Raw genomic sequence first — 17,119 nt, forward strand, 5'->3', positions numbered from 1 at the left:
GTTGCCAGATGGGGCAGATTTCCCACCCAATTGGGCTACTTTTAATCACGTTAGGCTAGAAAATATTATCATTGGGCAGGAAATCTGCCCAAAGAGACGCAAAGCAAGTGAAATCATCTGAATGATAGCGAGATTATAACATTTGCAAATAAAGTGTACTATGGAAACATTGGAAACAGAGGACATTGTTCATGTTTTATTACACAAAGCATTGAGTTAAAATGCTAGGTTAGCGACCAAAGAAAAAGGTAGACCACTTCCCAAAATCGGATCACCAAAAGTAATGGCAACGTCAGTGTTTCATGGTTTGCTAGGTACTCACTGGTATCATTACTAGCAATCGACTGTATTGCTGGCCCTGTTTGCTCTTGAATAATGGCAAATCTCCAACCTGGGCTGTTCATGGTTTCACTGATGTGAAAAATCTTGTCAAGATCACGTTGGTGCTGCTATCCAACTTTCCTTGCTAGGCACCATGCTTTTAGATCAGGTTGTTTGAAATAATGTTCTTGTTCTTTTACTAGTTTGTTACTCTGACCGTTCTGTTTGGTATTGTGGAAAGGGTGTGGAAAGGGTGAATGATTCAGAGCATGATGCATTTTAAACGGCATCACTTTTGATCTTGAGTCTTTTTTTATAACAACCTATAACTTCAGTCATTGAGGTCAAAAATAGGCCAAATGTTATGCCCAGATTTTTTTATTTACTTTTACAAATCAAGAGTAGGCCTGATTTGACTAATGGGCTTGGCATCCTTTCCTTCTGCCCTTACAGTCCATTTCAAAGACATGCTGCCCACCAACTTTGAAATTACAGTGATGCCACTGGTGGCTTTGTATCAATTTTATTCACATAACTATCCCTCCCTACTATTTTGTAGTTCACCAAAACACCCTGAAACAACTTGATTCTCACATTCTTATGCCACCATACACCAACGGTGCAAGCAGGCCAATGGCAACCAAGCGCGCAGTCCTTCCTCCCTCACTTTAAAAACCACCAGCCGCCACTGCCCCCACCCCATCCTGACCCCCGTCCAGTACATGGAGTTCTAGAGAAGGTGACTTAGGTAATGTTAATGGCGTTAAATGCTGTGGGGCAGGATCGCTACAATAATTAATAATAATAATTAATTTTATTTGAGGGCGCCTTTCATAGCACTCAAGGTCACCTTACAGGGCAGTGTTTAAAAAACACAAGAACAAGATACATTGAAACAATTTACACAAGTGGGGTGAAATGGGTGGGAGACAATGAATTAGATTGAATATGTCATTTTAAAAAGGTGTGTTTTTAGATGGGACTTAAAAGTGGAGAGAGTGTCAGAGTTATGGATGTCAGGTGGGAGGGTGTTCCAGAGGTGGCGGGCAGATCGGCTGAATGCCCTGGACCCCATGGGGACCAGGCGGGCGGGTAGTACAGTGAGATGAATGGAAGAGGAGGACCGGAGAGTGCGGGTGGGTGTGTTGGTGTGCAGGAGGTCACAGATGGATGGAGGGGCGAGGTTGTGGAGGGCCTTGAAGGCAGAATCTTGAAATGGATGCGGGATTTGACCGGGAGCCAGTGAAGCTGCTGAAGGACAGGAGTGATGTGATTAATGGAGGGGGTTCTGGTGATGATGCGAGCAAAATGAGAACAATGAGGTGACTTTGGACTGAGATATTGGTCTGGGTGTTTTATGGCACATTTCCACCGAGCGGTGTGGTTAGGTCCGCTAGGATTAAGTACGGTAGGTGTAGTACAGTTAGGTGCTGTTAGGTGCGGCTCAGTTACGGCTCGCGACGACAGTACCCTTATGGTAGGCCGGGGTTTATGCCAGATGGCGATAGCCGCGGCAGCTAGGTAAGCATCGCGACACCATAGCAGCCCGACACAGTGTAGCCTGCTAATAAACTCAATGAAAAAAAAGGACGCGACACATTAAACAAAGAGCATCCAAGAACGCAAGAACGGTAAACTTTTGCAATGAAATATCTCCAATAAACGAAACTTTCACCGTTTTCCAGAAATATCTTGCGGGTACTGTGTGTGGTATTGTTTGTGTTTATCCCCCTGTCGCACAGAAGTGACTATTCTGTCTTCCAATCAACATGCGGCACGTGTAGCTCAACTTTTGGCACCCTTTCAAACCGCTTGGTACCCCAACTGAGGAGTACCGAAAAATAGGTACGGCTAATCGCGGCTAAGTCCGGACCCAGTCAACTTTTGGAGGTGGTAATGCGAACCGTACAGCACCTAACTGTACCACACCGCTCGGTGGAAACATGCCATTAGTGAGCCAGGGCAGGGGTTACCCCCTGGTTATGTTACCCCCAGGGTCCCCTGGCGGCCACCCCTTGTTACGTTACCCCTGGGTCCCCCCAGATCGGGGTGTCCTCTGATGTGTTCCAAGGAGTTCAAAGCAGCCTCTCTCCTCTGCCGGCAGCACTTCAACTCGCGGAGCTGCCAGCTGGTGCTGGGGGCCGGGGCCCTGCAGGTGGTGGGCCTGAAGACCATCACCACCAAGAATCTGGGTAGGCCCTGTCGCCACGGAAACACTAACTCTGGGGATTATTATTATTTTTTTAGATGACTTGATCGTGTGTGTGCGTGTTCGTGTCCACAGCGCTCGCCTCCCGCTGTCTCCAGCTGGTGGTCCACTACATTCCCTTGATCAGGACTCACTTTGAGACCAAGCTCCAGCCCAAGCAGTACAGCGTCCTGCGACACTTTGACCACATCACCAAGGTAACCGAAGCACAGACCCCCACACCGGCCCTCGTTCACACCAGGTCCATGAGGCTGGGGACACATCCACACAATCCCACTAGGAGGTGCTGCAGACACATCTCTGGGGCTACAGTGCACACAGAACAGAATAGGACCCGAGTTCAGTTCAAAGCATGCTGTTATCAAATATGGTGTGTGGTGCTTTCAGGACTACAACGACCACATAGCGGAGATCTCCGCCAAGCTCGTGGCGATCATGGACAGCCTGTTTGAGAAGGTCCTATCAAAGGTACACGCACAGACACAATGTTGTTTTGTCGTGGTTAAGGCCCCCATGCCCTCGGCCTGTTTGATATTTTGTCGTGCCCCCCCCCCCCAGTATGAGGTCGGGACCCCTAGCCCTCTACCTTTTTGATGTTTTGTCCTGACCCTCCCAGTATGAGGTCAAGGCCCCCTTGCCTTCAGCCTGTTTGATAATTTGTCGTGACCCCCCCCAGTATGAGGTCAAGGCCCCCATGCCCTCGGCCTGCTTCCGCCACGTCTGTAAGCAGGTATCCAAGATGCACGAGGCCATCTCAGAGCTGCTGCCAGAGCAGCAGACCCAGGTGGGATTGGCACACACACGTATGCACGCGGTGCGCGCACCCTCAGAAACACAGAAACACACGCTCACACACACACACACACCTGCCCATTCAGCTCTTAGCTTTAGACAGCCACATTACTCAGGGGTTCAGTATTTCATGTACATTAAACAAGAATACTTGCTTACACATTTTAAATGTACTGTAACCCCCCCCCCCCCCCCCCCCCCCCCCAGACGCTGTTCTGGAGGATCAACGGCAGCTTTAAGATGCACCTGAAGAGGCAGCTGGCCCGCCTGGGTGTGGTCAACGACGGAGGGCCTCAGCACGGGTAAATCCTCTACTGCGGTCTCCTTTAACCTTTTGACCTTTAACCTCTTCTCTACTGTGATCCTAAAGACATGATGTTGACCTTTAACCTCTCTACTGTGTTCCTGAAGACATGATGTTGACCTTTAACCTCTTCTCTACTGCTCCTGAATACATGTTGACCATTAAACGCTTCTCTACTGCTCCTGAAGACATGTTGACCTTTTACCTCTTCTCTACTGCTCCTGAACACATGTTGACCCTTAACCTCCTCCCTACTACTCCTGAAGATTGTAGGATACGTTCAATAATGATGGAATATAATCCGAGTCTTTTAGAAACATTGACAAAATGTTTTTGGTTCACAATGTCCACCATAGAAACCATGCTATGCTCACTGCTGCTCTTCCTCCTCCTTTCCTCTGGCTAGGCTGGTGATGGTGGACGTGGCCTTCTACACAGAGAATCTGCTGTCCCTGCGCACGCTGGAGAACATGGACCTGAGCATGGTCGAGATCTGGGAGCACAAGAGGTGAAGACCACCAGGAGGAGGAGGAGGAAGAGCAGCAAGAGCCCACACTCCCTCCCTCTGCCTTTATCCCCCCCCCACATACACACTGAAGGAGCAGGATGGGGGACTGGCAGGGGGGAGAGGTTGGACCATCAACCTATGAGCCACTGACTCCGTTCGTTGACACTTTGAGACTCAAACGGGTTTGTTTGTCCCCCGCCTCAGAAACATGCTCGATCTGGAGAGAACTTGAACCAAGTCTACGTGACCTCATCTTAACACGTGCAATACAACTCAAGCTATGGAAGCCAAGCAATGCAATGTCTGGGACTTCTTAAAGGGGATGCTGAGGTCGATTTAAAGGGGATGCTTCACAATCGGTTGAACTAATGGCTTCAATAATTTATTTTTTAAATCTCAATTATACTTTTTTTGCGGGGGTCATAGTCAACCTTGGCTGAAAAGCTCTTCAAATAAACGGTTTGGTTTCAAATCAATGGGGATGGTGGTCTTGTCGGCGTATATTAACACTAGGCGGCGTTCCAAACGGTTCCTGGTACTACAGGGTTGTATTTGACCTGGTTGGTTTTTAATGAAGGGACCTTACTTTTATTCTGGGAGGCTGAGACTATTGCATTATGAGGAACCCGTTGGACCTACAAATCAATTTATTTTACAAGCTGGACACGAGATGTCTCTGAGAGTGTAAACTAAAGGTATTTTCCATGTTGAGGGGTCCACACCCCTCAACATGGAAATGGAAACCCATCGAAATGGAACCCCAAAACTGAAATCCAACCAAATACAGCTCAATGTTATCACCGTCAGACTTGAGGCTGAGGATTCCCGAGTAATTTGATGAGGCTCGTATCATGTGATATTGCCTGACACCAATTTGAGCCAATCAGGAAAAGCTGTTGCAGTAACCAGTGGAGTTCCGAGAGGGTGCTGTAGTCGTAGTCTGAGTTTCGGAAAAAGTGTCTTATATTCCCATTTATTCTTTAGAGGATCAGCAGAACTAAGCTGTGCGATGCAGAGGAGCCGGCCGCTCTTACTGATGATTAAAGAGCGTGTGTGAGCGCTGGTGCTGTGATGGTCTCCTCATAGAAAGGACCACCTCTCAATATGCAGCATGTGAACATGAGCTCTCATCTTTTTGTAATGTTTTTAATTCTTTGTGCAAGTCTGTATAATGACAACTGTCTTAAAATGTTTTTAAGTGGACAGGATCTGCGTTTGTTTGTTTTTTGTGAGTGCAGGCAGAGTAGCAGCTTTCAACCCAAATAATGTTTCATTTGGACTTTTTGGACCCGAGCTCAACTAACTAACAGCCATGACTTTGTCCTTCAAAAGTGCCTACTTTTGATAAGTGTCCACCTCTCTCTGGTAGCGTACGCTTTAGTACCTACTGTACCTGTCTGTGTGTGAGCAGAATGCAACCAACAGGACGGCATGCCTGACGATTTTTAAATGTGAGATACTCCCAAACCTTTCTGAATGAAATAAATGAATGGAACTGTTGAGACTCATCCCATCTCTCTGTTAAGGGCTCTGGTCTCAGACCATGAATACTCCTTTTAAATGCATCGCAATTGTTCACTCAATTAGAAAACCATGTGGCATGTGCTGTTAAAGAAGCACATTCAATATGCATGGTGTACAACGTTGTCATGATGGGCTGTTTGAGCCCGTTAATCATACCCTGCAGGTAGACTCGGGTTCTGAAACCACAACCTTTAGGCAGCCACATTTACCTCTTCTTGTTCTTCACATGTTCTATAATGATGTACCCCCCCCTCCCCCAAAGAAAACACAGCTCACAAATCTTGCACTTTTATTTTCATCCTACTCTAGGATCTGGTACAAAGTAAGGCTCCGACATCGCAACTAAGTGTAACAAACTCATTCTTTGGCTGTTTGCTCTGAAGGCCACTCTACATGTGAGGAGAAGCCTACAGATCTGATCAGCAGTCAGTCACTATACAAAAGAAAATAAGATGTTATGACTGTAGGAAAGCGCTTCACTTTTCTCCCGGCCAGTCACATTTGTCAGAGATGCTGGCCAAGCCTCCAGGTCTTCTTCTCAGAGGCTTCAGTGGTCCAGGATGCGCAGGTTACCAGACACGATCTTGTTCTCCAGCACAGCCCCGGCCGGGATGTCGATCCGGTCGCCGTGGTTGGCGATGATGATGACCGTTCCCTGGGAAACATCGGGATAAAATAAATGAACTAATGACGCATTCCGAACATGGTTCTTCACTTATGTAGTGAGGATCATTACCATGTTGTGCCGTGTGTGTAAACCCATTCCAGGGCTTAGAAAGGTGTTTTCTTACCAAAACATTAATTTAGAGGTTAACCTATTTATACATATTTAAGATTATAATTAGAAAACACACCTTGTGCAGGTCAGATTATTAGTTAAGACGTTTTCTCTAAACCTTAAAGAGCAACTGGTTACCGCTAGTGACAAGTTCATGACTTTGAACCTATCAGAAACCAGCAGTCAGTAAACATGGGTGTTGATAGGTCAGTCCTGAACGCCTCCGTTCTCCCAGTGTACCTTGAGGGAGACATTCTTTCCGAAGGTGACATCCCCGGACACGGTGAGGTGGTCCAGCTCCAGCATGTCCGGGATGTTCTCGAAACGCTTCAGAAAGTCCTGAACCTGGAGCCACAGAGACCAGATTAGAGCACCTCCCATCAGGAGGAGAAACAAAGAGCAGAAGAGCTCCGATCAGGAGGAGAACCACAGAGCAGAGCACCACCCATCAGGAGGAGAACCGTCTGATGCACACTTCCTTGAGGACTCGTAAACCAACGTCTATCTGCATGTTGGGATTAGCACAATTGATCAACTCCCCTTTGTGTATTAGTTAAATTATACCATACATTCTGTGCCAGCGTGTTCGTCAGCAACACACAGAATTTGAATTAGACACGGGTTCTTTGTAGTGTCCCTTCGTCAAGACAATCGTGACCACTTCTCCCCTACCTAATTAACTGTGTTGATCATTAACCTAGTCTCTTCGGCCACAGCTGAAGCCTGCCATGACCAATCAACCAGCGTTCACTCCCATATTATTGCTTTGGTTTTATCACACCTCGGATGATGTTTCTCGATAAGAATCACATGTTCAAACAATTTGTCTTAGAGACCTTTCATAAATAATTAATGATGTCCAAGTGTGGGCGCCCGCTCAAGCCCTAGGCCTTGCGTTTGAGAATAGCTGTGGGCGTTGGAGGCTAGCTGTGACTCTTAGGGACTAGCTGTGGGCGTTGGAGGCTAGCTGGGGGTGTAAGGGACTAGCTGTGGGTCTTAGGGTCTAGCTGTGGGCGTTGGTGACTAGCTGTGGGCGTCGGGGACTAGCTGTGGGCGTTGGTGAGTGTCTTTGGGCGCTAGGGACTGGCTGTGGGCGCTAGGCCAGGCTGAACCGGCTCTGTCAACAAATGATCGCCAGTAGGCTTATTAATCGATAAAGCCATGTTTTATTTATTGTGTTTCGTGGACACAACATTGGATTGGGATGTGATTGGTTAGTGCCCAGCATGAATGAAACGTCAGCCAAGGTTGAACATAGGTGACGGGAAAATATGCTCCTCCCAGCTAGCACCTAGCGCCCCAGGTAGCGCCCAGCACTAGGGTTGCCGCGGTGTGGACATTTTCACACCGAGTAATACGCTCGTGTCAACACCGGTATTACCGGTATAAACGGTATTAACTTTGAAACTAGGTAAACCGCCATCTTCTCCGTCAACTCTCCTCTCACACTTGGTGACAGCGGCTGGCAGCGCGCCAATTCTCGGCGTCTTATAACGTTCTATATATAATAGCATAATATGATTTTATATATCACAATATCATGGCCAAAAGCTCTGTTCGCCTCCGGATGGCCTCAACACCGGTAATACCGTATACATCGGCAACCCTACCCAGCGCCACAGCTAGCGCCTAGTGCCCAGTGCCCCAGCGAGGCCCCAGGGATGAGCATCTCTTAGGGAATGCATCGTTACACTGACCCTGGGTTCTCTCTGAGCTCGTCGTGAACATGGGGCCCTACAGGAAATGGAGAACCGGTTAAACAGGTGCTGTGCTTGTTGAGCCGGCTGGCAGCTCACAGCAGCTGGAGAGCTACGGCCCGGCTCAGACCCCAGAGACGCCACCAGGCCCAGAAACGTGGCGTGAATGTCCCATGGTGGCCTTGAGGGGGGGGCTCAAGGTACCATTCCAGGTTAAGGGGAAAAAATGTGATGTTGTTCTACAGGTCTACAACAATAGGGTTCACACCAACACTCAAACCCTTCTTCAACTCTGGTGTCATCGTTTTGGCTCCGCCTTAAATACGCCTTAAAGGTGCCATGGCATGAAAATCTCACTTTATGAGGTTTTCTAACATAAATATGAGTTCCCCTAGCCTGCCTATGGTCCCCCAGTGGCTAAAACTTGCGTTCGGTGTAAAACGAGCACTAGGTGTTCTGCTCGCCTTTGAAAAAACGGAGGCTCAAGCGCGCTGATTTGGAATGTGGTTTCATATGTCGTCACATAGCATCTAAGCTCCTACCCTTACTCTGCCTGGCCCGCTCAGAGAATTTGGCCCGCCAATGAGACACGACCATGTGAGCGCCACACGTGAGTGTGTGTGTGTGTGTGTGAATACACACACTGTACGCAAGTGTTTCTTGTCGGTTCTTTGACGTCTCTTGTATTTCCTCAACGAGACTGTAGTGGGGGTTATCTTAGCCATGGTTGAGAAGGAATTGGGGGAAAGGAACTTTGGCTTTGACTCCCTGAAGTACATGAACTGCGACATAACGCCAGTTGCCGCGAGGCACCACCGCCGCGAGGCACCACCACCCGGCAGCGGGCAGCCGGCAGCAGGCAGCGCGCGGTTCAGTCTACTTCAGATTAATGTGAAAGTGGAAGAACCAGAGACGTAGCAGAACCCAACAAAGTCGTTTGTGATTCATAATATCGTCTGGAGGCGCACACAGCTTTTGGCCGTGATAATATGTATTATATGAAATAAATATCTATGTATTGTATGATATTATTTAGATATATTTGCTGCGAATGTCTCCCGCTTGAGCCCCGCTTCCCGCTGCCGAGGGACCGCTGCCGAGGGACCACCGCCTCGGCGCTGCAGGAGGCGGAGGTGCCTAAGCGCTGCCCGGCAACAATCCCTTTCTCCTCCATGTCGCGGTTCAGTCTACTTGAGATTGATGTGGACGTGGAAGAACCAGGAACGTCGGAGAACCCAACGCGGCCGTTTGAGATTCATAATATAGGCTCACACAGCTTTTGGCCGTGATAATATACATTATATGACATAGATATCTATGTATGTGATATTATTTAGATATAGAGCTCCAGGACTCCCTGGAGTGTGTTCTAGAATATTTACAGAACACGGCTAAAGGCTGTGTGCGCCTCGCCATTGCGATACATCCACTGTAAACAGAGCGCATGGTACCGTAGCTGCAAGCTGCTCAGGGCCACACCCCCACCCTCCTCCTTGACCCGCCTTGCTCCTCCTCATTTGCATTATAGCTACAGACACCAAAACAGCGCATTTGGGGGAGGCTCAATGTGCGACTGACTCAGAGTGGCTGTAACTCTGCACCACGGCTGAATTTCGTGTACGTCTTTGAATACTGTGTTAGTGGCCCACTAATTCCTATTTTAAAGAATCCATAAAATAGCATGTCATGGCACCTTTAAATACAGCCCACCCTGTTTGGCCTTCCTACCTGCATTCCTGGGCTGGTATAAGGGCTCGTCAACCTGCCAGTCAGCCTCCACGGCTACAGCTCAAACACAACCAGCTGGTTAGGTTTTATCATGCTCCTTTGTTCCATTAGCATTTGATAACATCCCTACAGCACATTCCTCCACACAAGCTCCTGACTGTACCATGACCTTGCGGTGACCTTCCACTCTCTGGTTAATCCTCACGGCCCCTACCTTGGTGAAGGAGCTTCCCAGCTTGACGTGCGGCGTGGAGGGGAACTCGCGCCTCTTGCTCATGGTGAGTGAGCCTGCCTCCAGGCTGTACAGATTGGACATGACCAGCAGCAGGTCCGAGGAGGTCTTGACGGGCAGGAAGCGGCTGCGCGGGACGTTGACGCCCAGCGCGTTGTCAAAGCACTTGATGGCGGCTCCCACCGCCGTCTCCAGCTGAATCACATTCAGCCCGCCGTCCAGGCTCTGCTCGTGGGCGAGAGGAGGGCGAGGTTAGGGGGCCAAACCTGCACAACCACAACCACCTGAGCGCTGCCAGGTGAATCATAGCCCTGCCTTCGCCTGACTCCTCCCTTCATTAAGGTTGTGGATTAAGTCATCTGGTTGGAATGGACTGGCACATTTTTGACATGTTTGTCATCTTGTCTCTAATCTTGTGCTGCTGCCTAAGACCATGCAGAGTTGCTGTGATCTGTATTGTAGTGAGCTGGAATGTCTAGATTAGTGGGTGTTCCCCTCCCAGTGAAAATGATCCTAGCCCCCTATGTCTTCTGCCTCCCTGCTGCATGGCCCTTATTCTGAGAATGTAAGCCTCTCCAGAGTGTTTCTGAGAAAAACTAACTGAACGGCCGCTGCAACCACACATGACCTTCACCGTTTCGATTTTAGCACTAGTTTAGAGGCAGTCCCATTGAGACCCTGTAGAATCCAAAGCGCTGCCTCCCAGCGGCTGCCAAGCTGGTCTCCTATCGGCTAGCAGTGGGTTGGTCCTCACCTTGGGGTTGACGATGATCTCCAAGTCCAGCGTGTTCTGCTGCTGCAGCCTCTTGATCGCGGGCAGGCTGATCCACAGGTTGTTTGTGTTGAAGATCTTGAACTTTGTGACTGACTTGAACTCGTCCACGTGGTCCTTGGGCACTTGGGCGATCTCCAGCAGCCTGAGATGGTCTTCGTACTGGATAAGAGTACCTCCCTGCAGGGGTGTCAGGCAGCGGTCACTCTCACACACATCAAGGATGTTCACTTTCATTTTCATATTTAGTTCCTGTTTATTTGATTCCATTGTTGTCGATGAACCTTGATCATTTCCCTGACAATCGTGTTTTAAACAAAGCATTTCAGATGATTACAGCAGAGCGTTGAACCAGAGGACATCCAATCGAGATGGTGTCGCATGATCTACTATCTCAGACACCTGTAACACGTACTACACCCGTGTGGATCATCGCTTGATAAAAAAAAAAAAAAAAAAACGAAACAAGAAAGAACAAACCGAACACGGATAAAGCCTGAGATCAAACGGTGTCTGGCCACAGAGCGCCACAGAGCTGCCCTTACCTTCACGTCAGAGCGGGTTTTGTTGGTGACCTCCATGATGAACTCACAGCGCCGGCTGGCTGGCTGGCTCATCAGATGGTGGAGGATGGAGAGGTCCACGGTAGCCCCCAGGTTGTCAATGTTGGATACGAAGACGTACTCCTTGCCCTGGGCCAGCAATGTGTCCAGCAGGCCCGAGTTGTGGAAGCTGGCGTAGATGTCCCCGTGCCCCGGGGGGTACCAGGCATCGGCGTTCGCCCCCCTCATGCCCAGGTCGCTGGCGATCGGAAGCAGGGACTCCTTGTTTATCCTTGGGTACCTGGTTTGAATACACAAGTGGAATGATACGAGAAAGGGAGATGATCAGGGGCAAAGCATGGCTGCGTGGGTCGTTCTTCCTGCAGTACACAGAGTGATTAAATTAATCGGCATGAGGAAGAGACAATATAAATGGAGGGGAGGGAGAGAAAGACAAAGTGCTGTGTGTGAGAGTGACCTGCTCTGGTTGAAGGTGTGGATCTTGACACGGTGGTGTGTGTATTTCTGCAGGATCTTCTTGGTGTCTTCATCGGTGTTGAAGGAGTTCATCAGCACCAAGGGAACGTCAGCATTAAAAGTCTTGTTCAGGTGCTGAGGAGACGGTAGACGATAGATGGATTCAGAGTGGGGTAGCCTGAGACGTCAATGTTTGGGTCCCTCTAGAAGTAAGGGATAGCGCCTGTACTCAAATGTATCCTTCTCATTTCCATGGTAGAATGTGGCACAGAAACAATGGTTACGGTGCTGAAGGAGAGATTTGAGAGCTATAATTTGAACAAATTCAAAGGGATGGCACCCAGGGATGGCAATCCGTCAACTATTACTATTAGTGTGTGTAGTGACATGCTTTGTAAGATTAGGGGTTTCCAGTTGACCGGCCTGCCTCTGTGTGCGCAAATTTAGATTTTAGACCGGCCCCAGGTTACTTCTGACCAATCAGGGTATCTCTTCCTTGATTGCTGCAGATAATTAATCTGCAGGGAGGGGACATTTTGCAGGTTTAATTTCAAAATCGTTTATTCCACTCTTTTCTGCTCTCTCTATGCAAAGCTCAAATCTTACACAACCCTTAAGGCTTCTATTAGCTTGGTAAATATTCAGAGTAGGTTCATCTAAGTCTAACCAAACAGATTTGTGTGACTCTTGTTTGTCTGAGTGGTGAAATGTGTATTACGCAAGGCAGTACGGAATAGTCCCTTCTACACATCTCTTTAATAAGGCTGTTGCACCACCCCCACCTCTATCTGCTGCACGGTGAGGTCCAGGAAAGTGTTGTCGTTGCTGACGCTGATCAGGCTCTTGGGCCCCTTGCAGCCCATGCTGGTGCCCAGCCCCCCGTTAAGCTTCAGCACCACCAGCTTGTTCAGGCTGCTGGTGATGCCTTCAGGCCGGCCCTGGGCCTTGATCTTCTCGTAGGACAGGATCTGGGCGAGGGGAGGACAGAGGGGGTCTCATTGGGGTTAATGACAGTATGAAGTTAAATGACCATATCAAACCTAAATGTTGAAGACCATGTTCAGACCATGTTCAGATCAGCTTTACTTTGCTAATTTCTGTGTTTTCTACAGATAGAAAATCATTTGATATTGAGCCCTACTTCTACAATATTTTTGTGTGTTGGGGTGGCTGCCCTATTAAGAAACTAGTTTTGTGACTAGGCACGGCTAGATAAGTATGCATGATTACTTCAAACATAAGAACAATGAAAGGAAAATATAAAATGTATCAACATATAGTGCATTCACTGCAGTAGAAGGTGTAGGTCAGACATAATTTATGTCTTTAAAAGACATTTGAACAATCTTCAAACTAGTGTCATCAACTAGTGTTTTGCTGTAATGTAGGCCCGTGTTTGATGTCCTAATAGTCCAGTCATTTTAAGCCAAAATGGGGATCAACCCTAGAACAAATTGCAACAGAAGCAAACTCAACTTTCAAAGATAACAAAAATATTTATCAAAAATAACACGAAGAATCCCATTAGGGGAAAGCTTTGAAAAAAGACCCATATGCATATTCATTGGTTTCTCACGTGAATAGGGTAAAAATTGTAACCTTTAGATATCCCCATGAAAATTTGACATCAAGACCAGCAAAAAATGTCTTACAATTTTCTTTTAAATTATTTGTTGTAAGGCTGGTTTTAAGTACTTCTTCCTGCCTCTATGTATTAATGCTCAGGGGTAGCCTAAATTTGTTCCATTCATAACATTACGTATTTTATTGTTATGTCAACAAATTCTACAATACATTTTCATCTGGCTATACCCAATGTTTAGATCTATTGTGGTAGTTATGTAAATTAGAACATATATAGAATATCCACGGTTAGCTCATGTTAACAAACAATTTCAAAATACTTTTAATCGAATTTTTGTTTGTCTTGATGTAAGTAATCAACTCAGTAATTTATATGGTGATATCTAATGGTTAACATTTTTTACCTATTCACCTGAGAAAAATAATGAATAGGCGGATGAATAGGCTATATTTGGGTCTTTTTCAAAATATTTCCCTAATGGGATTCTTCTGGGCGTTTTTCTACCTTACTCAGGACAAACTGAGGATACAGAAGCAGTTGAGTTTGCTTCTGTAGCAATTTGTTTGACCTTTTTTCATAAAATTACTGTACTATAAGCACGGCAAGTTTAGTTTGTCACATCGAACCTTCTGTGTTAGCCTTGGTGAATCTGTGTCCTCCACTGCTCCTCTCGCATATGGGGTACCACAGGGCTCTGTACTTGGCCCTCGTTTATTTTCCCTTTATCTTCTCCCCCTTGGTTCGATTCTCAGGAAAAACTGCATTTCTTTTCATTGCTATGCGGATGACACCCAGATTTATGTCCCTCTTAAAAAGTCAGACGCCTACAGAGTTAAGCCATTGCTAGAGTGTTTACATGATTTAGCCTGGATGTCTCTTAACTTTCTAAATTTTAATGAAAAAAAGACTGAAGTCATGGACCTATACCGTAAGTCGAAAACTCTTGAAACTTTCAGGTATGGTTACCAATAAGCCCCACTACCCATAAACCCAAATTTGTGGTACTGCACCCAAAGGTGGCGCTATGGTAAAACATCATGAATTAGGCTTATTTCTCCTCACGAGATTGACCTGGACTCAAAATTCTTTCATAATATTAATCTCTAGAATCCGATGCATCTATAAAACCCTGCCAAACATGATAAAAAGATTCACAGGCTTCAAAAATAATCAAAAGTTCACCTAAATCGCCACATTAAATCTTTAGACCAAGCCTCACAAAAATCATCAAACAGAATTTGTTTTATTTAGTTCCATTTTAGAAATATTGGCCGATAAAGTTGGAGCAGTTAGCCCACTTTTCTTATATGACCATTTTGTTATTGTACAAAAAAACATAAGACTATTATTAGGTGGATACCAATAAGCCCCCAGGAACAGTGCATACTTCCGCAATCCACCAGTGCTCAGCGGCCAAACCCGTTCACAGCTGCGGGCTGTGAACGGGTCCCTCGATTCAAGGGACCCAGAAGTAGATATCTCCGTTCACTCCAATACAAGTGGGGTACAGGAATGCGTCTCCGCAAAAAATGTCTGGATATCAATCAAAGGCTCATAATTATCTTCATGCCATGTCCTAAAAAAATGTATGTTTTTTCTTTTCAAAATGCCACCTCAAGCGTTTTATTAGCCGTTCTCTCTAATTATTTTTTGCTGGAGAAGGAGGTGTGCAGCTGAAAGGAGTTGTAGTGAAACAAATGTTGTTTCGACCTGGCGTCCGAGAGGGCCTAGTTCAGTGCTCCGTTAACGTGTCCGATTTTTAGACTGGTTCAGCTGCTGCTCAATAACTCTCACGGTCCTCTGCTTGCGATCATTGTGATTCACCATATATTGATCCATTTATTCAAAAGATCCAAAGACAAAGAACAGATTACGGTATCATTTTATATTATTTTGAATAGTCTAACATTTCAGCGTTGGTATTTCATTTTTCATTAGCTTGTTTAGTTACCTATGTATGGCAGTTAACAATGTTGTGGTATTACAATTATTTATGTGTGTAGGCCACTCCAACTTCGTTGCTGGTTGAAATGTAACCATTTATTTGTACATAAGTTATTGATTGCATTTTTCGTTAATAGTTAGTTGGAAGGAATCTGTTTCTTAAGCAGTGTGACACTTGGAGCTTGCATGACGGAGCACAAGTTGGCACAAAGCACTCAAAACGGCAAAAAGACATTGTTCAATTGTAGACTTGGAGCTTGCATAACGGAGCACAAGGCATAGTTTAATAGTGCATTTCTTTTTGAACAGCACATCCGATCCATGACCTCTGTCATTTTTGTACATTTAAATGTACGCCCATCACTAACTGAGTTTAGCTTTATCTATTATTACTTTTATTTTCTTCCCTTCTTTTCTTAATGTTATGTGTATTTTGTTTTTAAGATAAAACAAGAGAAACCCAAACATATCTTATGGTCTTGTATTTATGTAAATGTTTCATGTATTTATAGGTTCTTTATATGTTGTGTCTGAGTTTGTGATGTGAGACTTTGTTCTATGTTCCCACTCTTGGCCTGCACCTTGACGTGATGAGTGGGCTTTAAAATAAGACAGGCCTTTTATATTTTTTGGTTTGTGATTTATTGTTTGTCACAGTCTATCTTATTAATGATACAAAGCCTTAACTAAACCCCTTCTCTTCTGTTTGCAGAAACTGGAAACTTCAGAGTACATTTTATCTTAAGTTAGAACATCTTTTTTGTTTCCTCATAAGATCCCAGTCCATCATGCTCCCCTACTTGTCTGCCATGCCACCATCATGCCTCATGCATCACCTCTCAGCGCCCTGCAGCTGCATCTTATTTCGTTACTCCAGCTCTTTCCAGCTATTTCACAAAAGTGACAAACACGCTCCACCCAAGTGTTTTTAATCTATTATTAATTATACATGTGAGGTGTGCTGAAAGGTGCCCATCAATAAAAGCATTTTATTAATATTTTATTAATAGAACATTATGGCTCCATCAAAAGCAAAGTACACCTGCAATTTACAGTTATCATTTATTCTATCCTAGACAACTTTAATCTTATTTACCTAGGCCTACAGTAGGCCTGATTTCCTCTGAATGTTTAAATAAAAAATTCCATGTCCATGTCAGATCCCTGTCCATCATACTCCTGTTGTTGTCTTCCTGCACACCTGACTGCCTCCTCCATTGATTGCGGCCACAGCCCTCTCCCTGTACAATATTTCATGTTAAATACATTTCAGGATCAAGTTTGAGATTCAGTTTCAGTATTACTTGTTTTTGAAACCTGAACGTGGGGCTGGCACCACCATCATATCTGTCTTATTTATTGCACCCACACATAATAGGTCCATGATACCATGTGGGGTCATTTCAGACTCCTTTGCTTCCTAACACCTTGTGAGTTCCCTGGGTACACCATATGATGGGTCTGTGTATATATTGGGCATTTGATTCTCGTTTCAGAAAATGAAATATATAAAAAAACGAGTGGTAATTATTATTTCTGTTTTAACATTCAAAAAGGTATATACAAGGTGCTTTTCTTATAAAGTCAAAAAGGGGCAAACTAATCTAAAATAATAATTGTTAAACATATAGAGAATCATCGGGGGATTACTTCCATGGTCGGTAAACAATGCGACTGCTATCGCTCAGACCTCTCGCTTATGATGC

At 45.8% G+C, this 17,119-nt stretch overlaps 2 protein-coding genes across 6 annotated transcripts in view; one reads left to right on the forward strand and one right to left on the reverse strand.

The window, feature by feature from the left end:
- The window catches only part of vps54 (VPS54 subunit of GARP complex), a 59,417-nt gene extending 53,783 nt beyond the window's left edge, over positions 1–5,634 (forward strand). For both annotated transcript variants that reach the window (XM_060046099.1, XM_060046098.1), the window contains 6 exons: positions 2,426–2,513; positions 2,606–2,727; positions 2,918–2,998; positions 3,207–3,314; positions 3,530–3,624; positions 4,033–5,634. In XM_060046099.1, coding sequence (XP_059902082.1) covers positions 2,426–2,513; positions 2,606–2,727; positions 2,918–2,998; positions 3,207–3,314; positions 3,530–3,624; positions 4,033–4,138 — 600 coding nt within the window. In that variant the 3' untranslated portion in view covers positions 4,139–5,634. The remainder of the gene's footprint in view (positions 1–2,425; positions 2,514–2,605; positions 2,728–2,917; positions 2,999–3,206; positions 3,315–3,529; positions 3,625–4,032) is intronic.
- Positions 5,635–5,933: 299 nt separating this feature from the next.
- LOC132453302 (UTP--glucose-1-phosphate uridylyltransferase-like) overlaps positions 5,934–17,119 on the reverse strand; it is a 29,478-nt gene continuing 18,292 nt past the window's right edge. For 3 of the 4 annotated variants that reach the window (XM_060046136.1, XM_060046135.1, XM_060046134.1), the window contains exons 4-11: positions 12,667–12,852; positions 11,886–12,019; positions 11,411–11,708; positions 10,848–11,045; positions 10,076–10,318; positions 9,862–9,915; positions 6,677–6,781; positions 5,934–6,313 (exon numbers count right to left, since the gene is read on the reverse strand). In XM_060046136.1, coding sequence (XP_059902119.1) covers positions 6,206–6,313; positions 6,677–6,781; positions 9,862–9,915; positions 10,076–10,318; positions 10,848–11,045; positions 11,411–11,708; positions 11,886–12,019; positions 12,667–12,852 — 1,326 coding nt within the window. In that variant the 3' untranslated portion in view covers positions 5,934–6,205. The remainder of the gene's footprint in view (positions 6,314–6,676; positions 6,782–9,861; positions 9,916–10,075; positions 10,319–10,847; positions 11,046–11,410; positions 11,709–11,885; positions 12,020–12,666; positions 12,853–17,119) is intronic. The other variant, XM_060046137.1, reaches the window with a different exon arrangement.

The sequence above is a fragment of the Gadus macrocephalus genome, chromosome 3, assembly GCF_031168955.1.
Source record: "Gadus macrocephalus chromosome 3, ASM3116895v1".
In the NCBI taxonomy this organism is placed as follows: domain Eukaryota; kingdom Metazoa; phylum Chordata; class Actinopteri; order Gadiformes; family Gadidae; genus Gadus; species Gadus macrocephalus.